We start from the raw sequence: 24,776 nt of genomic DNA on the forward strand, positions 1-24,776 counted from the left end.
GAAGACCTGCTGCCACCTGAACGGCCGAGGGAGCGTGACAGGTTTTATTCTGCATCGTTTGCGCAGCCCGTGGGTCCCCAACTGGGCAAGGGGGCTCGGCCCCTGGCTCTTCTCCTTGCTCCCCTCTTTCCCCTCAGGGCTTCTGCCAAAAGCATTCAAAGGCCGGGCTGCGCCCCGTTCCCCCCGGGTGCGCGGGGCGCCAGGAGGGATGCGGGGCAGGACGGCGGGCTCTCCCCGTGCTCCTGCCCCCCACCCCGAGCTCTGGGCCCGCCGGGGCCCCCAGTCTCCTCAGAGGTTTCTCCCCTGCCCTGCGGCGCTGGCCCCAAAGGCGGGCAGCCACGGCCGGGACTCCTCTGCCGGCCGCCCTCCGGTGAGGAGGGGCAGGTGAGGGGAGGTGGCAGCCCCGCAGCCGTCCCCGGCTGGGCCGAGGTCGGCGGGGCCGAGGTGGGGCTGAGGGGGTCGGTGGGCCCGAGGGAAGTCGGCGGGCCGAGGCGGGTCGGCGGGGCCGAGGGGGTCGGCGGGCCGAGGCGGGTCGGCGGGGCCGAGGCGGCGGCTGCCGCAGCAGCCGCGGGAGGGGGCGCGGCGGGGATGCCGGCGCGGCGGGCTCCCGCGCTCCGCCAATCACAGGCGCTGCTCGGGGCCGGGCCGCAGGCAGCGGCTGCGGCGGGCGCGGGGCTCCCGCTGGCCGAGAGGCTGCGGCGACCTTGCGGCTGGCTGCCGTGCGCCCGGCCCGCCGCCGCGCCATGGGCACGGTGCCGTCGGCGCTGAAGCACTGCCTCAGCTACCAGCACCTCCTCAAGGAGCAGCTGTGGATCGGGGAGCCGGCCGCGCCGCCGGCCGCGGCTCCGCACCCCGGGCAGGTATCGCCGGGAGGAGGGGGTGAAGGGATGGGATGGTGCCGGCCCTGCGAGGCGCGGCCGCCGCCAGGGGGAGGCCGGGGCCCGCCGGGCGCGGGGGCCTCCGCCGCCGCCCCTCGCCCCCTCGCCGCCGCCCCTCGCCCCCTCCCCTCGCCCCTCAGGCACGTCCCCTGCGTCCCTGCTGCCTGCGCCCGGCCCTCGGCCCTCGCCCCCCGCCCCGCCGAGTGGCGAGGGCGGGCGCGGAGGCGCGGGGCCCTGTCTCATCCCCGCACGCCGCTGGGCCTTGCCTGGGCGGTGTGTCAGAACAGGGGTGGCTTAAAGCCACCTGAGCGGTAGTGCACACGCAGGTGGGCGTCTCGAGCGGCGCTGTGGGCGGGGGTGAGGCAGTGTGACAGAGATCCGCTCATCTGTGGTTCCCCCCCACCTGTTATAATCCACTGTGTGAAAAGTCATAAAATTGTAGGGTGACACATACTTTGGCGAGGCCACAGTATCGCCCTTGCTCCCCGGAGTTTGTATTTCTCAGAGGAGCGTGGTGGGCCCATCTGCTGTCGGGTGGAGAGGCACTGCAGCCGTAAGGGCGGGGAGGCGGAGCCGTCAACTCCTCTGGAGCAGCTGAACCCTCCTTTTGGCCTGGGGGATTGTCATGGAGGGACGAGCGAAGGTGGTTGCTCAGCCTCCTGTCTGTCTGCTGTGAGCAGCTGGGGAGAGTGGCTGGAGGGAGCGGGGAGTGGGAGGGGAGCTTAGATGAGGAGGCAGGTGGGCAGGCGGCCAAATGAAGACCATAGGCCACAACTGTCCTGAGGAGCGGCTGAGGGAACTGGGGTTGCTTAGCCTGGAGAAGAGGAGGCTGAGGGGAGACCTTATCGCTCTCTACAACTCCCTGAAAGGAGGTTGTAGTGAGGTGGGTGTTGGTCTCTTCTCCCATGTAGTTAGCGATAGGACGAGAGGAAATGGGCTTAAGCTGCGCCAGGGGAGGTTTAGGTTGGAAATTAGGAAAAATTTCTTTATGGAAAGGGTAGTCAAGAATGGGAACAGGCTGCCCAGAGAGGTGGTGGAGTCCCCATCCCTGGAAGTGTTCAAAAAACGGGTAGATGTGGCACTTTGGGACATGGTTTAGTCTAGTCTACCCTTGATTTGCTTAGAGTAGACTTGGTAGTGTAGGTTAATGATTGGACTGGATGATCTTAAAGGTATTTTCCAGCCTAAACGATTGTATGATTCTATGGCTTTGGAAGGAAAGAAGTGCAAGGGAAAGCTATCAGTGGCTTTTAGGGAGAGGCTGCATAATTCTGGAGGGACGTTGGAGGAAGATGTCAATATGAAGTACTCAAAGAAGGAAATAATTCTGAGCATGACATTGCCTTTACTATAATGCACTTATTGTTGGGGCATGTTGTGTCTGAACTGTCATTCATTCCAAGTCTAACTCCAGTAATCATTCAGTTCTTCAAACAGTAAAAAACATGAGCCAAGCCTAGAACAAAATTGGTTTCAAAATCATGTCTTAAAAAAAATGCACTTCGTGTTCTTTGCATCTTTATTCTGTTTTCTACACCTTTCAAATATACCAGGGGTACATCTTCCATTTTTCTCCACCATCTGGAAGTGAAATTTAAGTATTAGGTAGCAATGTAACTTCAGAGATGGGGAGATCATGAACAATACAATGTTCTGGGTGCCATGAAAGCTGGCAGCATTGCAATTTTGCTTCAGATGATCTGGGCTTGATATCTCAAAAGCTACATATATGGAATAGCCAAAGCAATACTGTTGTGAGCACAGAGCTTTGTACAGGTAAGCCCCGTACAGCTTCCAGCTATCACAATTCTCTGTGACAATAGTGTCTATCCAGCATTGAATTTGGGGGAAAAATAAAACATAATTCCTTCAGCTGTTTCTGTAAAAGTGGAAAAATGTTTTCTTATTGTACAAAGAAATAGAATGAAAGGACTTTTATGTATTAGGCATGAAGCAAAGCACTATAATCCTCTTCATGTGCCCTTGCTACTTTTTGTTGCATCATTTTCTTTCAAAAAATGTGAACATTTTGTTTTAAAATGCCTTCAAAATACCTTGATATGCCACTTGATTGCATCAGTCTCTGCCCAGTATCAGACAAAGCATGTGAAAGGGCTTTTGCAACAGCGAGGGTTTGAAGTCAAAGACAAGAAATGATATCTTCCCAGAAAATCGTAGATCAAAAAAAAAAAAAAAAGGTTTCTGTACTGTAATGGATGCCTGTAACTTTTGCTTCATTTTTGCAGTGCTCTTCTTTCATTTTCATCACCATTTTTCTTCCTCCAAGGATGCAGAAAGATGTCTTCCTCAGTAAACAGCAAACATGAGAATTTGCTGCTTATCCTCCCTGTGCATGTTGATGTGATTGTAAGCTGCACAGTCTGCTGAGCCCATTGACATTAATTAAGTCTGGAGTTGGTCACTGTTATGTTTTAACATTTGCTTCTGCATTGCCTCGCTGTGATTTTTATTAGATGATTTTAATAATTTTCTTTACTTTACATGAATCTGTTCAAATTTCCATTTTTCTTTCGTGAATGCTTAAACAACCCATAAAGGCTTTCCTTATGCTTGAGTGCATTCTGTACCAATCCTGTTCAAGAAACGTGTTCCTCTTTATGTGATCTAGAAACCATACTAGCTCAAGTGATGACTGTAAAAAGTGGGGTTTTTTGTTTTGACCAGTGCATGCAAGACACTTACGGGGGCACCACTGTAATCACATTTATGTGGGTACACCAAGGAATAAAACAGGGGAAGGGGTTTAACATGCAGGAACAGTTTCCCAGAAATAATTTAGTGCTTTCATGGCTGATGAAAATAAGGAGTTGATTTTCTTGCTGAAATCTTTTCAGGAGTTTTTCAGGAGTTTTCTTTAAACACAAAGTAAAATGTAGGTGTTACTAGAGTGTTACTACCAGGGCTCTTGTAAAATTAAAATAATTCAATTTTGTCTAAAAAATCCCAAATATATAAACATTTGGTTATATACTGTACTGACTAATTTGTAAAGTCCAGGTTTAACCACTTTGTGCTGTATCGGAGGCGAAATAATAGGTCCTGCAGTGTGTAGTGGGATGTCTTAATCTTTGTTTTCCCTTAATTTTCCTGTTTCATTTAGCCAACGATTTTGTACAATTTTTACAACTGTGTTTGACTTTAAAACACAGGTTTGCTCGAGGAGCAGAGTTATTGAAAAGGAGAGGTGAAAAGCAAAAGGTAATTGGGCTAATGGCTAGAGAGAAAGTAAATGGAATTTTCTACCATTTGTTAGTAGAAGTTACTAATATCTATTTCACTCTTATTTAGATTAGTCTGTATTACGTGAAAAAATTATTGAACATCTGACTTGTCAGTGGGACACCACATTCCTCTTGCAGTATCTTCATCTTATTCCGTTTTCTTAATTTCTTAATCTTGTTTGCTTCAGAAATACTGTCTTATGTTTCATACAAGGGATTCTAGCTCTGCTTCATTCTCTTAGCATTACCCCATTGTATACTGTTTTTATTAATAGCTGTGATTAATTTAATAATAAAGGTCTGATTAATTTCACTAAGCAGGAGCAGTAGCTACATGAGAATTTGTTAAAGACATAGATTTATATCAGAACTGTAAAAAGTGCTAGGATCTACCTAGAAAGGAGGTGGCAGTAGATATTGCAGTATTAGGGAGGTTTCTGCAGTGATTGAGATTGCTACTGACGGTGACTCATAGCACACTGGATTTTGTAACGTACTTTGTGTTCTGTTTTGTAAAAAGCTCTGGCTGAACAGGAGGGAGGAAGGCTGGCTGTTCATCCGCTGCTGATGGTTGTCCGCTGGCTTAGCAGAAACCTTCTGGCTGGAAGGAGAGATGGTCTGAGAGAAACTGACATTGGTCTCATCCTATACACTTTATATTATGTTTTCATGTAGGTTAAAATGGAATTTTAATGCATTAGGAATATGCTAAGGACACAGCAGGAAAGAGCTGGATGGCTAAAGAAGTAGTGTAAAAGACTGGGATGAAATTCAAGGTTACAGAATGATTATGTACTTTGAGACTAATAACCCAAACTAGAAACTGTGACATTATCAGTTAGAAGCAACTGAAGAACAACCTTGGAATACTCACAAATCATAGGAGGACTATGAGCTGCCAATATAGTACAGCTGTTAAAAAAATCAAATTAAGTCCTCAGATATATCAGATCAAGTATTTCCAGTCAAACAGGGAAATGTTAGTGCCATTGCAAAAGACTGTACCTGAGGCTTGTTCAGTTTGGGTTAGTCATGTTCAAGAAATTGAATTCCAGCTGAGACAAGTTAGATCTTGTACCACTGGAATGGTCAGGAAGATGGAGATGAAATGTAAAATGACTTTGGTTTGTTTGATATCTAGTGTTAAGACCTGGAGGATGGGCAGGTAAGGAGGGAAAAAGAGGGAAGAGCTGCTTAAAATAAAGGAGTATGTTACCACACACAAACAAATGCTTATAATCTGTTTATATATTAAATACAGAGTAAGAAATTTAGAAGGAAAGTATCAAGTGGTGACATTCTTTAATTGCTTTCTAATCAAAGTAATGAAGGCGAATAACCTATATGATTTAGGTTTAGAAAAAGGATTATATGATGTGGTTTCCATAATAGTGAAAATGATTGGATTCTTAAGAGTTTTTAAAGTTTCTATAATAAGGAACAGAGGACTAGGTATTTAAATGATGTGAAATAAAGACAATTCCAAATCCAGTTTTTAATTACATTGCATGGTTTACAATACTTTGGAAAAAACAGAGTTAGTTAAGGTCAGAGTGTTACCTTCAGTGTGAATATTCATGTTCTGCCACTTTAAATTAGTGCATCCTGCTCTACTCTACAAGAGGGTAGTGGCTAAACATAGCTAAGTAATAAGCATCTTTCTGTTAGACCCTTGTGTTCTAATGTACCACTAGCTGCCTGTACTAAGAGGTACAGTACATGAGGAGTGTATTAGGAGTTATATGGTTTGGTGAGGGCTGCCTACATCTACCACAAGCAATGCAAAATAAAATTCTAGTCTCTTGGTCTGCTGGATGTGGTTGTGATTCTAGGAGGTGTAAATCTGTCTAAATAATGCTAATGTGTGCTATGTTATCTTGTAGGATTTCTGTCACAGATTTAGGCTGTCATATGGGATGGAATACCCAGAATTATTAACAGTTGTTCAGTATATTATCATTGGAAAGCACAGTGTACATTATTGTCAGTGTTATAACTGGAGAGGAACACAAATTCTACTTGCTAAATATGTATAATAATGAACAAGAGCTTGGGTCCTCTAATTTAGACAGCTAACTTCTGTTGCAGTGCCTAGGTTGCAATGATTTATATGTTACATGCCTAAATATCCAGACCTAAAACACACAGCCTAAGATTCCCTCATCTCCTCACTGCATGACACTCTTGGATCAAGAGATGGACACAAGTGTCTTACTTTGCAGTTTTAATTTGCTAGTTTAGATTTTGCAATATGCTATCATGTTTTAAACATATACTAGAAACCTCTCAAATTTATTTTTAAAGTAACTCAGGAATAACAATGAAAACCACAGTCCATATGACAGTTATGTATATTTATCTTAACTACTTCTTGTATTTGATGGTTGATTCTTGATTCAAACAGTGTAAAAAATGAGGCATATGGTATTATGCTACCTGGGAGGAGAAGGCCTGTCTGTTTTATTTGAATCTTTTAGCTACACCTCAGAGCAACTGACTTGAGACATACTGTATTTCATGTTCTTTTTATCTCCATGTAATTATATATTCCAGGAACAAATTCACATTTGCAGGCTCTCCTTAAATAACTGTTTAGGCTATTTTCATTCTTTACTTAATTTATTTAGTTTAAGATGTACTATAAAAAATTTGCTGTCAACAATATTGCAAATGTATTAATTTATTATGACAATTACAATATGCAAGAAATACATCATAATTTACATTCAGGATTTTTTTTGATCTGCTGAATATTGCACATAAAGTGTATTTTTAATAGAGAAAAAAGAAGCTAGATGTCCTGAACTTTATATTGCAGAGTTCTCATTTCTTGACTTTTTAAAAGGATGACATTATTTAAAGATACTTAATGAAATGAGTATAGAGAAAGGATATTAATTGCATGGGGCAAAGATCTTGTATCCTTCTTTTTTTTCTCTCTCCTTTACCCACCATTCTTACCTCATTCTGTGTTTTCATCCTGAACTTCCAAAGTATTTAGATTTTGCGCTGTCTTTCATGTAATTTAAGACTAAGTTACTGATCACTGAGAGACTTTGAAATTCTTGATTTCCAGCCCTTCATATTCCTCTACGTGTAGAGGCCTTGTCAATGCAGCACTCAGTAGATGGCTCTTTTTCTTGACAAATACGTCACAAGAATGAGACTTTTTTTGTTTTGTTGCAGATTCCCAAGCAACATTTATTTTCTTAATGTTTGTAAGATGTAAAGCATACAAAGTTATTAAAAAAATAAATAGAAGAATATAGTAGAAAGGATTACTATAACTATAATTTAGAATTAAATTATAAATTGTTACATTTGTATCAGCATGCTGTATCTTTTTTTTATGACTTTGGAGATGATAAATGACATTTGATACATGGTGACACTGAAGGTAGTAAATATAACACAAAAACATACTCCCACTGAATTTAACTGGAGTAGAGAGAGTTCAATGCTAAGCTCTTTTCAAAATTTTCTTTGAAGTCAAGAGGAGTTTCCCCTTTAGAAGATGCACTCAGTAGACTCAGCCAGGTATTCTTTATGCTGCAGAATAAGAGCTCAGGAACATTGGTGGATAAGATGTCAAAGAGAGGAAGTCCGAAAAGGCTAAGTAGTTGGTTTGCTGAAGGTGCCAAACAGGATGTTAGAAGTTAAGAGGCTGATAATAAAGTGTAAGTTTGACCTAAATGGAGTCACTGACTTCTAGTTCTTTTGTGCCATTGGATTGTAAATAGTGGAAAGATAACAGCAGCTTTTTAGCTGATACAGGTTTATGCTATGTTGGGATTATTATGCGGGTTTAGAACTTTATAATACAGCTGGAAATGTTGTAAAGGATTTTACAGATCTTGCTCTGCAAATTTGGGAATTAAAAAAATGCACAGGAAATTTCTACTCAGAGCCAACATCTGGTTTTTGGTGAGATCCCGTTTTTGACTTGTCCCACCTTCACCTCCTTCAAAGCCTACATATGGGCACAGTGATGTTCATTTCCTCTCTTGCCAGCTCAAGGAAAAAGATTAATTTCAGACACCCCATGTGTCAAATCATCATTTTAAAATTCATACATCTTGAGATCATTCTTCTTAATTCATCCTGTCATTGCCTTGGCTGAGAGTGAAGATAAGTGACTTGCCTAAGATCAACTAGATCCAAATTTAATTCCTACTGAAATAAATGGGAATATTATCTTTGTCTCAGGTTTTAATAAGGATTTTATTTACAATTTGTGGATCTTCTAGTTTCTAGTTGGGTAAGGAAATCTCACAAGTGCCTTATAAGACTACTGTAAGACTTACCAGTTGGTCAGACATACAAGTTTTCATAAAGAAAAATACTTATTGCTCCTAACTAATGAAATTTTGTATCTTTGAACTGTATGAGGTGACTAATAAATAGTAGTAACAGTTGTCTCTATAGTGGCTTGGATCACAAGTTAGGTTTTTTTCACTTAGACTTGGCTTAAAGGTGGAATGCTGGGTACCTAGAATGAAGTTACTCACTTTCTCTCAGTTTTAATGATAGGACCTTTTCTTGGTGTTTCAGAGGAAAAAGGTAGCTCCAATTCTTGCAGCATCTGGGTTGGAAGATTCACTTGTTTATGAAAGCATGTGTTTGAATTTCAGTTTCTGTGTGAGTATCACTCAATGAGAAGCTGGTGCAGTCTAGGTACAGTCCAGAGATAAAGCTGAAATGAGTTCTTGTCACCCTCTGCTCTTTCACAACATAAATATTTGAGGTGCTTAACCAAGGTGATGATTCTCTGAAATTTTTGGAATTGAAGGTTATTGAGATCCTTTGATGTGTCAAATGTGGAAGGAGTAGTGTTTAAAGAAACTGTGGGGAACTTCCAAAAAGTAGTTATTTAGTACTTCAGGCTGTGTTGAATTCTCTTCTATTGTTTAGCTCTCTTACTCATTTACCAAAGGTGAAATATTTTCTTTAGCATTCTTCTTTTCCCCCAAATGTATATTTAAAAAGATAGATGAAGTATGAAAGAGAAATGTGTATTAAAGATGGTGTGTGGTATTGTGAACTTGCTGGGGAATGTGTACCAACTTACAGTGTGTGCCAATGCACATCATAATGCATATGTGGATCTTGACATACAGTGTAATGAAGTACCGTGCACTCAGTAAGGCTCATCAATTAACTGAACCTCAGAAAATCCTGGAACAGAAGAATATTAATTTTAAGAATGGGAATAAAAAGCTATCGGGCACAAATTTATAGGAAAAGGTTCTCTCTGGCTATCTAATCCATCCATCTTTTGACACACAGAAAAAATCATCAGGATATTGAAACTCTGAGAAAAGTTGCTTTATTGGCTGATCTGGAATTTCTGAGATAAGAGCATGTAATATGAGGCCTGTAGCTCCATGATCAAAATCAGGCTTTCATACTGTGCTAAATACCAGTAAAGCTAATTCAGCATTTTTGCTTTTCAGCAAAAGGGAAATATTTTATTACTGCTGTATTAATGTACACTTGTATAGCCCTTTTGGGGCAGAAATGTCAAAATGGTGCACACACTTTAAAACTAAGTAGTGTAGTGGAGATAAAAGTTTTTTCTATTTTGTAATATGTTCATAGTGACACAAGTTGTAATGAATAATAAAGAGTTTATTAAATATGTGGTTATGAATCAGATACTGACTTCAGTTTTCTGACTATCTGGTCTTTTAATCAATCTCTCACTCCAGAGGAATCAGAAAACTGATAAATGCATGATTTACATATCAGGAAAATACTTTCAGGGAAGTTTTAAGGGTTGCTTTTCAATCTTAAGGTATTAGAGTTGGAAGTAATCAGCTCATGATTTTTCAGACTTTTACTGGGTTAGACATAATAATTGTTGGCGAAGATTTTGATCATAGTTTGGGACAAAATTCTGATGTTGCAAAAGATGAAAAAGATGCTGCAAGTGATAAGAAGGAAATTATACTTACTGTCAGAATGTTGTTGTAGCTGATATTTTTAGATAATTCCCTTATTAAATGGAGATTTATTTTATGGTTTGGTGTAAATGAATGAAAGTTACTCCAATTGTTAATATTACATTTGAATTTTTTATTTCGATTAAATACACTTATGAGAGTGATTCTCAACAGCTCTTGTGACAAAAAACCAGATTTATTACACACGCAAACTGCTAAAAAGTGCATTGGTAAAAAACTGTGCTGGGTAGACATTTCTTCTTTGTTTGGCTGTTTTTTTGTCCACAGATGTTAGCTGTTTTGTATGGGAATAAAGGTGTTAGTTTATGAGTTTCTTGGAAAAAAAAGTTTAAAGGCTTTGAATGCATGAGATGTGTGGACTGAAGCGCCAGAGGACATTGGTGGAATGTTAGGTGAAACCCACAGGGAAATAATTCAACAGCAGCATCTGGAAAGGAACTGTATGTGGCTTTAGGGTTTACTTTTAATGCAAGTAGTTAAGATGAGATTAAATAGAGGTGTTAGTATGTGAGAAATGGGGGAACAAGGTAAGTGATGAAGGGAAATCATGTGGAATACTGGGATTAGGAAAAAGATTTAACAGAATCCACAGCTGATCACAGCTGAATTTTTAAAAACCTGGAAACATAACTTGAATTGAACTGTATGTTGGCTTCATATAAAGCAAAACAGCTTACATGAAGAATTTATTGGGGAAAGAGAAGAGAGACGATAGGCAAGTTCGTTGGCCCTGCCGTGTCTCACTTTTGCCTGAATGGTATGAAGAAGACAGAAAGTTAAGCTACTAAGCCAGCTGGCTGTTGGCTGTATAGAAAGGAATCAGCTGGTGATTGAGGATTTTCTCTTGTGTCCCTGCTGGTTTTTGATATTTAGGACTTGATTCAATTGCCTAAGCACAGTTGTCTGGTGCCATGTGAGATGCCCTAAGGTAGCTGAGATGGCTTGTAGGGTTGGCAGATCGCAAACAGGATTTATGGGAGACCTGTGCCCTCTAGCACAATAGCTGGAAGTCAAGTTGGATGCACCTTAAATGCACTAGGTGCCTGTAATTAGCCGTCTGACTTGTGCCCTTACTACTCGGCTGAGTTGTTTCATATGCTTTTGGCCATTGATGACAGTGCTGAGAAGTGGCTTGATTCAGCCAGCCACGCTTCATTGCTGATGCCGTTTAAGATGCCCTATAATATCCTACTTTACCTCCAGCTGCCAAAAAAGGCATAGGTCCTGTGTCCTGCGTGCTGTGTTTAGGGAACCTTAAGACATTACATATGAATATATACATTGATTGCACTGGGATACCTTGCGCATCCGTACACATAAATGTGTAGATAGCTAAGTTCAGATGTCTTAAAGTCCAGTTGAATCCTGCCATTAAGAACATTTCAGGACATTTTGAGCTTAGTGAGTGCTATGGCTGGATTGCCATTTAGTCCCTAAGTATTATTATCTATCATCAGAGTTCAGAACAATCCTTTGGTCAAGATTATGTGTCACAGTAAAATGGAAGTACAGCTAATGGTAATACTATTAGATATTTTTTAGTTATTTTGTGCTTAGTTATCACTGACCCACTGGTCTTATTACCAGTTTTACAACAACGCACATTTCTTTCTCATCTGTTGTACAATTTATTATCCAGAATATGGAGGCTGAAAAAAAATCTTCCTAAATGTGCGAAGTCTAGAAGTGGAAGCAATAAAAAATTAGGAAATCTCATGATTCATTTTGCCATGACAACCCTTAATCTTCTCAAATAGTCTGAACTGATATGATCCCATTTTGGTTTCGTCTTTGTCATAGTTTCTCCAGTAACAGTCCAGTTTTCTTCTGCTCGTTCCACTCCACTGTTTTCAGGTTTGCATGATTAGAACATGTTAAAAATCTTATTACATTACTATTTAATGTAATAAATTGGAAATTTAACCAGTACAGCAGAAACTGTGACATATCATTTTAATAAGAGTACTTTTTAATAAGCTTATAAAAACTGATAACATTTATTAAATGTTTATTTTAAAAATAAGGCATTATATCTGCCTTTTTTCTAAATTTCACATAAGGAAAATTTTCAATAGCTTTACTTATCAGTTAAATGGGCAGAAAATTATATTCTTTAATATGCTCACATTTGACTGATTCGACTGTGAAAATGGAACATTGTTATAACATCAAGAATGGTGTAGCATTCAAGATACCATAATTTCCTTCCTACTATTGGGAAATTATTATGGTAACACTATGCAGATGTTATTTTTCTAAAGAGCTTTATAAATTTTAAGTTCTCCTGAAGGATGAGTTGCCAACAGTGGCTAAATAAATAACCATTAAACTACTGTCATTTTTATCAGTGTCTTTTGGGAAGAGAGCTATGGAAAACATAGTGGTGGGCCAGCTGTACTTGAATTAAAGATTTCCTTGATCTTTTAGGCACTGCCTTTGGACACAGAAGGTGATTTTGATGACAATAATAATTGAGAATAGTTGATTTAGTTCCAACTTTTTACTTGCGTTCTTAAAGATCTATGCATAACTCATTTTTATTGACAATGAGGTATTTAAAGAGACTTATCTGATAGGGTGGATGGGCTGGCTTGTCAATGTATTCATTCCCCCCCATTGATATCCCAAAGCATTATAAAGGGCAAATTACTTTCACATGTTGGTCTTGTAAGGATGATCATGCCTCTGCTTTTTCAGTGTGTGTGGAAAAACACCACTCTTTCTGCCTTCTAGAATTCTGTCTTCAGTCTTGCCTGTAAAGCGCCATACACACCATAATACTGTTACCATAAATAATAGTAAAGGAAAGTGTGGGAGGTTTTGGCTCCAGTGTCATCAGTATGCTGTTGATCTCAGTTCTCTGTATCCTTTTCATCCAGCCCAGATGGCAGAGTATAATTGCTTTTCCAGGCTTTGACCAAGATAGGGATATGGATGAAAGTGAGTTGGCTGCAAATCAGCTTGGTTAATGGAGAAATGCTGCTTGTTAGCCAAGGGAAGCATTTAGGGAAATAGAAAAAGGTAATGTATACACCATGTCCTGAAAATACATTTTTAATTTTTGCTAAAGTGACTGGCTGTATTGGCCTCTTACTAACAACAGAGGCCTCTAGTACCATTTATTAATGATTCCATTGTAACACAAATCTAACTGTGGTTGTCTTTGCCTCTGCTACCTCCTGACTCTAGTAATACATTCCCTTCATCATTTTTTTGCAAGTTATCCAAAATTATCTGTCTACAGCACATCTGTCTGCTTTTAGGTTGCATGAACTGTTAGCTGTAATTGACACTTGTATTCAAACCTCTGCCACTCCACATGCTCTACATTTGTTGAAAATAGCAACAACTGTTTTTTAGAAGATGGCAAGTCAAGTTGTCACTGATAATTCAGAAAGTTCAGAATCATCCAGGAGACTGCTGTTTGACAGATTTGGTCTATTTTTTTGTTCTGTCAGGTTATGAATGATTTTACATAAAATACAGACATGAATATTAAAGGGATTTCTTTGTTTTCAAAGATAGCGAACAGTCTTCGGGCTTGATTTTATCCTTCTGAGTATTTGTCCTGTAGTGCTACTACTTTTTTTCAGAGCATCCGACATCATGGCAGAGAACTGGATGTGGTTTGCAGTCGCTTTTAGAACTAGCTGCTCCTTCTGTTAGACATTCAGTCCCCAGTTCCTGAAATTTCCTTTCTGAAGAGCTGTCAGAACAGCAGTTTCAGTAGCCTGCATTTGCCTGTGGAATTTTCTGGTCCACTGGAGTTCGCATTTGGCAAATTTTAAGCCATGACTACCAGAAACGTTTGCATGACTCTCTACTGACCTGTAATAAGTTGTTGTCCTTGACAGTATAGTTAGAATGTAGCATGAACTGTCATGATTTTGATGATCACAATTGAAAATTAGTAACTTTATGCAATTCAAGTGTCCACATTTCCTACCTTTGCTTACTAAAAGGAAAGGCTTCTACAGGTCTGTAAATATCTTTATGTCATGGTAATTTTTATACATATTTTCCGGTACACTTTCACTGGCTTTGTTTAAATTGAGATACCAAAATATTTGAAGAACAATAAGATTCAAAAACAATAAAATATGTAAATTAATAATAAATCTAGAACGTTGATATTTATATGCCTGTATTTCCCCTAAATATTTATTTCTAATATTTGAAATAATACTAGTAATTGTATTTTATGTAATAATGAAATTATGTATGTTTCTTCATGAATGTTTATATTTTGAATAGGTGGGCTTAATAGATTTTGCTTTTTACCATTATGTAAGGTGGGAAATACAGCTTTTATTCATTTTATATCCAGCATAGCCATCACATACCTGAGATATAACCACTGGCTAAGTTGTGTTCTATCATTTCACTGTATCTGTGCTTTGCACAGTTTTGAGTGTTGAAGGCAATATATGAAAAGTTACGAAGCAAGGACTTAATCAGAACTGAAGCTAAAGAATACAGGGTAGTAATTCATGGGTTTATGTACTGCTACTGGGAAAAACACGTGCCAGGTGTAGTAGTTCAGTGTGGCTCTTCAGTCTTGGAGGAAATACTGTTACATTTTGTGTTCTCTTCAAATAATGGAGAGATCAAGAAGGAAATCTAGTTTATGAAGAAACTGAGAAGGTCATAAAGAAATACAGGATAATATTGTTGCTAGATCAGTATGGTAACCCATGTAATTTGTTTGACTAAGAGTTGTAGGTTCAGAATGCATTCCAAACCCAAAACACAATAAAAAACCAATGAGGAATCTTTAAGCCTGTTTATTACTTCTGAATTCAGCACTTCCTCACGAAAGGGGAAAATGAGGAATAGTCTGAGAAGGAAAGTCAGTTTAGTCTTTGATGTGATATGAAAAGTACAACATAAAACAACTTTCACCTTCTCATGTATTTAAAAATGTATTAAAAAATTATTAGAGCTTACTCTTATGCTTTTAAAATAAAAGTGAAAGTAGACACCTCCAAACAGTATTCAAGTATATGACTACCCTTTCAATTAAGCAAAATGGAAGGAGCCAGTTCAGTTTATGAACTATGAATACACATTCATAGTTAAAGCCGAGTTCACTTCAGTTGGTTATACAAGGCAAATTATATGTTGGAGGCAGCCATGGGTTTTGTTTTCATCTCTGAGTGGCTAAGCACATCCACTGTAAGCATAAGGGTAAACTGCAAATCACAGAAAACAATATTCAGCAGGTGTTTCACACAAAGTATGTGAGAGTTGACCTCTTCTGATCTAGTATAAAGGAAAATAGTCTGACAACTGGAGAATTCCTTCTCTTATTCCCTCTGATAGACTCCTGCAGACAGAGATTATATTGATTTATTAACTCTGTAGCTCTTTTGGAAAATGTGCTATTTTGTGTTTGGCCTGAAAGAAATGTCCTTTCATATAGAAAGGATTTGCTTATTTGATTTGCTACATCTTATTATGTTTTGCTAAGACCTGGGAGATACTGTGCTGTGAAATCAGTTTGCACACTTAGTACCCCTCTGGTGATTCTCTGTGCAGTAAGTGATTTAGCACAACTGCATATCATGCCTGAGTTTTCTCTTTTATGAGTGGAGTTGTATTTGTGTATCAGACAGAGGTCTTTTATTGTTAGTTGGACTTTGGTGTATTTTTTCATGTCAAACCCTTGTTTGTTGCTTGAACAAGCCATTATCCTTTGGGATTACTCTCATAGCATCTGATAACTTTAGCCTACCCTGGGTAAGGAGATGTGCAGCAGGATCAGAGAGAGTTAATGTGCAAAGCATTAACTTTCAGACGTAGCTTATGACTGCTGCTGCTCTAATCTGGAACATGTGATATTACAACAAAGCTTCTACTTACAGTGCTAGCCATTAACAACTGCTGCACTTTCTTTTTAGGTACAACTGATAGAAAGGGGCAAAGAAAGGGAAAAATAGGCTGCATTCTACTCCCAGCATGTATGACCTGGGGTAAAGAAATGCTCAAGGAGTATATATCTGAACTGGACGTCAGGGAACAAGGATCAGATATTGCAATGAACTCTAGAATAAGAAATTGCTCAGTTTGATTGTCAGGGAGCAGCGAGGGCCAGCGGCTCCTTAAGGGAGGTAAGCTGAGGATGGCAACAGGGCTGGCAGGTCACCAGCCAGGGCCCAGTCCCACAGTAGCCAAGTAAGGTGAGCAGGATAGGCCTAGAGATGGTAGCCAGGTTCAAGCAAGAGTCCAGTTCATCGGGCAAGTTTGTGGTGGTAAGGGTGGTCCAATGTCAGAGCTGGGAGTGCAGGTCAGTGAGTCAGGGTCAGGATTCGGTCCAGTGGTGGTAATCGGGGTTGGCCACGCAGCCCAGTGACCATCAGGCAGGTCCATAGTGATGAGAGAGGTCCAAGGTAAAACTGGAAAGTCAGTCCATGGGTCAAAGTCTGGATCAACGTGAATGCGTTGTTTACAGAGGAGATACGGGAAAACAAGGAGGCAAGAATTCAGTTGATCTGAATTGCTTCTAATGCATAGCTTAGGCAGAAGAATAAAAGTCATAGAGTTGCTCCAAAGAGGTGCTCTGAAACAGGAATTAGAATCCTCTAATGCTGCTTAAATATCCATGTGCTACATGTTGCCTTTCATATACCTGGAAAATTGTTGATGTGTAGGGTATCAGTTGCTGGGGGTATATTTTGGATTGAAATAATCTGCTACAAGGAGTAATGTTACTTCCTCTCTCCTATGTTTTTGTCTGTATTCCAGTTTTTCAGTGAGGAAGAGCTTAGAGGCAAAGATGAAATGCAGCAGCAGGATGGATTGCGAATCATGTCAACAAGGAAGAGTGAAAACTTAATTTACAATGACGAAAAGAATACATCGCCTACTGAGCTCTTAGAGGAACTCAAAAGAAGTTCCTCCTATTTCTCTTGATAACTCGTTAGATGATAAATAGTTCATTTGAGGCAAATGTCTGCTTGGGATTAAGACATCTGAATTAAGGCATAAGTAGGTGTCTACAGCAGCTGAAGTTCCTCTGATAGCCAGTGCAGACCTAGGACAGGACTCAGTTGCCTAAACATAGGTGCCTACTGCCATTTGAAACACTGAGGATATATGAGACATCCTTAAGAAGCAGGCATATCCCGTACATTGTAAAATGTACAAGAGACCTATTTCCTTCTGGAGTGGCATTCAGTCCCCAAGCAGTTATACAAACCTGGTGATTGAGATCATCAGCCACTAGGTGTGAACCTTAGGATGACCTGAGTTATTCTTTATCTCCATCAGCCATGTTAAATAAAGCTCCTTCAGCTGCAATGGGAATTTAGACATCTAGCATGCCTTTAGACACCTGCATGGGGGGAATCATTTAGAAGCTCAGTTTGGTTGTCTAACAGATGAGTCTAGTGCCGTCTGAGCTGCCCTGCAGTGTATAGACATCTTGATAGGTTTGAAATGAAACCTAGAGTAAATGGGCAAAGTGGGACCCATGCCCTTCCTGAGCAGCACTTGGAGGCCAGAACTCTTAAGTCATCCAGAATGACTCCAGGTACATATGTTTAGACAGCAGGAATGAGCTGAGGTTTCTTAACTTCGAGCTGAATACCATTCTTAAACCTCATCTTCTGTAGCTCTGGAACACCTATTCTAAAGGAGTTCCAAAAGGAACAGTAATATGTAGATGGTATTTTGCTTTTTTAAATTTGTAACTGTATGTCCATGAGTAGTGTAGTTAAGAGTGTGACTTGAATTTTCTAGTTTTGTGTAAGAATATTATTCTTAACACAGCAACATTTTTTTTTACTGTCTCTGGAGCATTCCCTATTAATGTCATTTGTTACCTTCTGAACTGTCAGTTCATCAGAATTCTGCTCACTTGATAGAATTCTTTTTACAAAATATTAATTTCTAATTTCTAAATAAAAGTCATAGTTTTTTCTTATTGTTAGTTAATAGTATTTGCACTTTATGACTTTTGTCTTTATCATTAAAGTCCTCTTTGTAAACAGATTAGATCAAACAACTGGCCACTCCAGCAGCATAAGCATTTACAGTTTAGTTGAATACCCCTGTGTTTAAAATCATATTTCTTCTGTTTTCATATGAATGACTTGTATTTTATTGTAAACAGCCCTGCAACAATTTAATAAGTGTACTAGCAGATTATATTAGAATTTAATAATTAATGGAAACAACAGTAGAAATGTTAGAGCTATTACTTTACAATAGAAATCCCTACAGTAAATTGTCAGGCAGTTCAGATAATCACCTGATATATGTAAGTCACTACTCTCTCATGAGCTCACACAGCTCCCTAATAAAAGTTGTAAGCACATTCAAATTAAATTTGAAGAGGTAGACTAAAGCAATACCTGTAGGTTTAATCCCCAGTATAAGAGTGATGTAGACATACTGGACCAGATCCAGCAAAGGGCCATGAAGATGATTAATGGATTGGAGCCTCTGTCATATGTGGAGAGGCTGAAAGAGCTGAGAGTGTTTAGCCTGGAGAAAAGGAGGCTCAGGGGATCTTATCAATGTGTACAAATACCTAGCGGCAGGGATAAAGAAGACAAAATCATTGACAGGACAAGAGGCAATGGGCACAAACTGAAGTACAATAAATTCCATGTAAAGATCAGAAAAGTTTTTTTACTGTGAGGGTGGACAACACTGGACCAGGTTGCCCAGGAGTCTCCATTCTTGGAGATACTCAAGACCCAACTGAACATGGTTCTGGGCAACCTGCTTTAGTTGACCCTGCTCTGAGTGGGGATGGTTGAACTAGAAGATCTGAGGTCCCTTCTGACCTCAACGATTATTTGGTTTACTCCACATACGTTAACTCTGCATTTAACTCATTTCATTCTGTAATGATTTACTTGCATTTTATATTTTGCCCTCCTGCGGATGATCTCCAATTGATTGAATTCTTTTTTGAAGTAGGAAGTCCAAAACTAGACACAGTAATTCTACTCATTAAGTGGCAGGCTACTGTTATATCTATGACATCCCTGTTTATAGCCTAAGATTAGATTTGCCATTTCATTTTCTTCTTTTTTCTTTCTTATTGACTCATATTCAGTTTGTTATTTGTTTTACTATCCCAGTCCTTTTCTATAGAACTGTTTAGTCAGGTAATCTCTGTCTTTTATTTTACAAAAGTCTTTTTTTTGGGGGTCAAAATTATTAAAATGGAGCATGATAGAATTTGTAAAGGACAACATGCAAAAATTCTTTTAGTCAGTCAGCATCAGATACAATAAGGATCGTCCTAAGTGGTGTGTATTGCTTTTTTTGAAATGCATCATATTTATTTCTCTAGTATGTCAATGGAATTTTGAATTCCAGGCCTGTTGTGTAAAGCACTTGCAACTGCTTTGTTTGTGGTATTTCTATGTTATCATTCAGGTCATGAATATGCAATGATATCATAAGAAAAAATTACTTAATGAAAGCTTCTCAAGGGCTGATGAGTTTTTTTGCTAGTCGTGGCCTGGCTACTGTTCTCCCAGTGGTCATTTCAGTAGCATATGGCAGAAGCTCTAGGATGAATACTCAGTTTATCTTTACTGAGCCATATTTACCAGGTGTGTCCCACTGTTTTCTGAATATCTGTATATATTATTTATATCTCACGGGCAAATCTCCATTTTCCCCCTCGTTAACTTGGGAATGAATACATTTTATACTGGCCTTCCAGTAGTGTGAACTATATAAACGAGTCTCTGCAATACCACTTCAATCATTATTTGATTATGTACTGAGTTTTTAATTTCTTCCTGTTTATTTCCTCTGTGTCTTGTAAAGTTTAGAGACATCTATATGTTCAGAAGGTTGACCACTGTTTTCTTTGTTCTACTTCCAGCAATCATATTATTTATGTCAGAGCCTTCTCCTAGTTTTTGGGCATTTGTCCATGTCACTGCACATGTACATATGTAGTTACAATGCCACCTCCCTGCTGATTATTGTTTAAAACTCCTCTCCTGAATAATTCTTCCTTGTACAAGATGGACCTACCTTTGTTCAGCTGTCCTCTGTGCCAGAACACCACCTTGTGGAAAAGGAAAGCAGAGCTTCGTCTTTGCTTGGTTAGAAAGATTGAAAAGACCTGAACCTCCAGATTCTTCTCCCTTACTTTTGGGTCCTTTCAGTTGTTTTTGAGCAGCTCTGGGTAATACTTGCCAATGCTATTAGTGTCCAAATGAATGGGCTGTGTGGACTAAAAATCATAAGGCTGAATGAACCTCAGCAACCTTTACTAGACGTACTGAAGCAGTGACAGAACTTTAAAAAGTATGTTTATTTAATTTGATTACATTTATGGTTATACGAAGAAGATTATACTGCTCTAATTAAGGGTTACTAGGATTTTCTATAATAAACTTGAATTTTCAGCTATTTATAACTCAGGGAAAATGTTTCCGTACAGAAATTTGGCATTCAGTGTCTCAAGCTGAATGGTATGGTTTTCCTTTTTCTGTTTTTTTACAAAAGATTCTTTGGCTGCATTCTGTTTTGAGGGAGGCAATTTTTTGTGGTTTTATATGCTTTTTGTTCTCCCTTGGCAAGGCTTGATACATGGAAAAAACAAATTTTCCAGGCTCTTAGTCTTTTATGTCAACTGTTTCCTTTTTGATATTTCAAACCCTGTACTTTGGTAGTCATTACTTTTTAACAGAGCCACTATATAATTCAATAAGCAGTCACCTCTCAATGTCTACCATAACTACTTTTTATGCTTCGTTACATGAAATACTTCATACAATACAATTCAGTAAATATTTTTTCTGAAACAAAATTCTTTACCTGACATGTTTAGTGTTTAATGTAAGTACTTGTGTATTTATGTAAGGTTCACCTTTTTTAGATTCTCTTAAAATATAAAAACTATTTTTCATTTTTCTATTTATTTCTATTTATATTTTCTATTTATTATCTGTAGACTATTTAATGCTGTACTTGAAGGTGTTGAAATTCTCTAAGTTTGTCTCATTGTTGGTTCTGAAAATCCTTGCTTTTACCCAAGGGGATGATGCAGATTTGGAATCCTCCAGTTAGAGTTCGGGGAACTCGGTCCCTCAATTGAGGAAGCCCGAGTCCTGGTTAAGGTCTAATGCTGTCCAGATAGTAAACAGAGAAGTGTTAAACTCTGCATAAGTTCCTAAAGACTTCAGTCTGTTCTGTGGATTTGAAGCTTGCCTAGTGAATGCAGATGGCATTGAGTCTGGCACAGAATGTGACTGGTGGCTCAGGTGACTTCTTCATCTGTGTTTCAAGTGATGTCCAAATATTCTGCAAGTGTGACGCTGTGGTCAGAAGACTTCCCAAGAAAGCAGGAAGTCTCTTTTTTCTTCCCAACCACATTATCAAGTATGTATCTCCAACTTCTTGGAAGAATATCCTAACAGCTAGTTATTGAGTATTTGTTCATAGGACAGGTGAGATTAAGGTGAAGAGGTATTCCTTTTCTCCTCTGGTTCAGCTTGGGCCACAGAATGGAAAAATGCTGGAGTCATCTTAGCAGAAGATGGTACATGTACTCATACAGTTTCTGATTTGTTTCTCAGTTTTATCCAGTGATTATGCACTGTAAAATGCATAAATAGTACACAGGGGCCTGAACCTAAGTATTCTGCCTCCCTTTTACTTGCTGGTTATCTGAGCTTCATCAATGCAGTATGAGAGAAATTATTAGTGAAGTTGGGGAGAAGGATGATCAGATCAGGATTTGCGAGATGCATAAGAAGCTGGCTGAGGAGGAAATAAGAGATAATGTTGAAAGCAGATTTATTAGACCAAAGAGGCATTGCTGGTGGAGTTCCTCATGTCTTTTATGAAGATGTGTTTATTCTATAGCACTAACCCCTATTTTTTGAGATAATATGTGTTTGTGGTAAAATGTTAGTCCAGATGTTTTCACCAGGAAATAGCAAGTTGGTAGGATCTGCTGATTACAGAAAGACAGGAGACATTATCAGTACCGCACTGGATACCACACAGGAGGAACTGAGTGACCTTGAAGACAGGAGCAATCAAGTACTATAGATGAAACTAGATGAAATTCAATGCAAAGCAAGACTCTTCTGGACTAAGAATGAAGATCTTTACTCAAAGCTATTAGTTGATCAGCTCGAAGAATGTAAGGATTTGTCTGTAGTACTGCCTTGAATTTCCACTGCATGGCCCGTGTGAGAATTATCCTGTACACGGTTCTCAGTGTCGTGTTCAAGAACAGTGAACTGGAGTTGAAACTGACTAGTGGACAGGAAGCCTGCAGAGAAAATCAGGGGATGAGAGGCCCTGGAGTATGGCTCAAAGAGATTATATGCCTATAATATCACAGATGGAGAATGAAAATCAATATTTGAACACCTTTTGCAAAGTCCATTCCAAACTTCTGTCCCCTATGAAATCCAAGGGCTGCAGACATCCCCTGAATGGATGTGTCAATGGCTACTGCACGTGCTGTAGCTGTGTGAACTCTTTGGTAAAGACAGGTACAGCTCCTTGATTTCAGCAAAAGTTTTACCACAGTAAGAACTGAATAGGATTTACAGGCTTTGGCCTAGAAATTGAACATTTTTGCCACCGAAGTTTTATGGACATTTTTCATGCTCTAAATTAAGTTTTGGTTCACATAATCTATTTTACCTCTTTTTTTTTTTTTTTTTTTTTCCCCATCACAGCTTTACTCGTAGCGCAGCTGTGGCATTTGTCTTGTAACAAGAAGGATCTGATAATCATGAAATAACCCAGATTTATACCCGTAGTGCTGAAGCAGTGCCATATTTGTGAAAATAACTTAAAAAAAGAGAAACAATATGCAGCAGATGTGAAGGTAAAACCTTCACATTTAAGTAGGTTTATACTGTCAGCGAGTGTGGGCTTAGCACAGCCTGACAGAGTTTTAACTTACCAGATGTTCCACGTGATCAAATAGATATTATACAGCTGTTTCCCATTCTTTTTACTGGGCTCAGATAAATACACAGTAAATGCTCTGAAATATGTTTATTGTATTTTGGCTAGTGTTGTGGCTGTTGCTGCAGAGAGCTGACTTTTATCCACGTGAGGATAAAAGAACGTGGGGAGAAACCAAAGGTGCTGTAGGAGTGCTCATTTTCCCTTACCATGAGGAGAAATTAGCATCCATTTGGTTGAAACGACCCTGATGGTACTAGCCCGGGAGGAATGAAAACGGGGGTTTTCATCTGTTTGTGGATGATGTGAGATTAGTGGCCGTACTTAAGCACTGCAGAAGCCATTTCTGGTCTGTGGGCGAGCTGCGACTCCCATGGGCAGGAGCCATCCCCCTGGGCTGGCAGTGTCATCCTTCCCATGGAATTTAACTCTCAGGGGAGATGGTGGGTGTAGCGGGAGCAGCTGTCTTATCCCAGCACGGGCTTTCGCCACCTGAACGAAGGCACCAGGTCGGATTCTGTATTCGGCGCAATACAAAAAACAGGGCATCTCCGGAGCTCCTGATGGGGCTGCCGGCGTCCCTCCTGCCTGCTTGTACAGGTGCTGGCAGCGTGCCCCAAGTTGGCCATTTGATTTGTTTTTTAAAGACACACAGCTTTTTTGGGGGTCAGTCTGAGCTCTGAACTGTTTCAGGACTTAAAGGCCCAGGTTATGTTAACTGCCACACCTGTCAACTTGATTCAATAACAGGGCAGCTAAATAATAAAAAAGGAAGTTTCATTTCCCTTCACCTGCTTTTCTGCTCTTGTTTCTCCTTCCTCCCCCTCCAACTCCCTGTGCTCTCCTTAGGCCTTTGACCTTACTGCTGCCTTCCTTCCCTCCTTTCGCTTTCAGCCTCCTGCCTTTCCAGATCTTCCTTTACACCTGGAAAATTCTTCTTGTTTACCAGGGGCCTTCCTTGTTCTCCTTTAAATCCTTCTTTAAAACCTTCATCTTCAGGCAGAGGAATTACTTTCATCTTTCATTAATAATCTCTTCAACATTTCTTGACTGCTCTGTTCTTTTCAGATTTATAGCCCGGTCTTGCAAACATTTACAGAGAAGTAACTGTTCAGTTAAATTGAGAACATTCAGTTAGAAGTTTGGGGAACGGGATTGTTCGTTGGGGAGCTTTTCGAAATGGGAATATTTCTCACTCTGTAAAACCCAATGTTCATTTATGGTTTTATGTACATTTTTATGATAAACATTTGTGGCCTCAGAGGAGCAGTGGAACATGCGTGCAGGTAACTTCTGCTTTTAACTTTTATTCCCTGACTCAAGGTGTGGAACATATTCTCACAGATTTTCAAAGGCTGTGAGCAAAGTTACTGTTGACAATATGACTTTATACCCAGAATCATATGAGAAGACAAGTACAAGGTATACCTTTGATCTTAGTGACCTTCACTGTTTTGTTTTAATATTGATTTGTATTTCAGGAATCTCAAGCATCTGGACTGCCTGAGTACATAAAGATTGTAGAAGTTGGGCCAAGAGATGGATTACAAAATGAAAAGGTAATTTTTCTCTTTTTTGGGGGTGTGTTTTGACATGGATATCAGCATTATTTTCATTGTCTAAAATACATATATCCTGCTAATTGTGTTTCTTCCATTTTGTACTATAAATATATTTATTGATTTATGTGTTAATAACTGTCTTGTATATTAGAACAAAGGTATATTACTATTTAGCCAGATGTTAAATCATATAATTTCTTGCTATACTTGGTTAACTAGCCT

At 39.6% G+C, this 24,776-nt stretch overlaps 1 protein-coding gene across 1 annotated transcript in view; it reads left to right on the forward strand.

Annotated features, from left to right (window-relative positions):
* The first annotated feature begins 588 nt into the window (after positions 1 to 588).
* HMGCLL1 (3-hydroxy-3-methylglutaryl-CoA lyase like 1) overlaps positions 589 to 24,776 on the forward strand; it is an 83,593-nt gene continuing 59,405 nt past the window's right edge. Inside the window, exons 1-2 of the mRNA XM_075707676.1 lie at positions 589 to 860; positions 24,474 to 24,551. Coding sequence (XP_075563791.1) covers positions 744 to 860; positions 24,474 to 24,551 — 195 coding nt within the window. The 5' untranslated portion in view covers positions 589 to 743. The remainder of the gene's footprint in view (positions 861 to 24,473; positions 24,552 to 24,776) is intronic.

This window comes from Pelecanus crispus, chromosome 3, assembly GCF_030463565.1.
Source record: "Pelecanus crispus isolate bPelCri1 chromosome 3, bPelCri1.pri, whole genome shotgun sequence".
Lineage (NCBI taxonomy): Eukaryota > Metazoa > Chordata > Aves > Pelecaniformes > Pelecanidae > Pelecanus > Pelecanus crispus.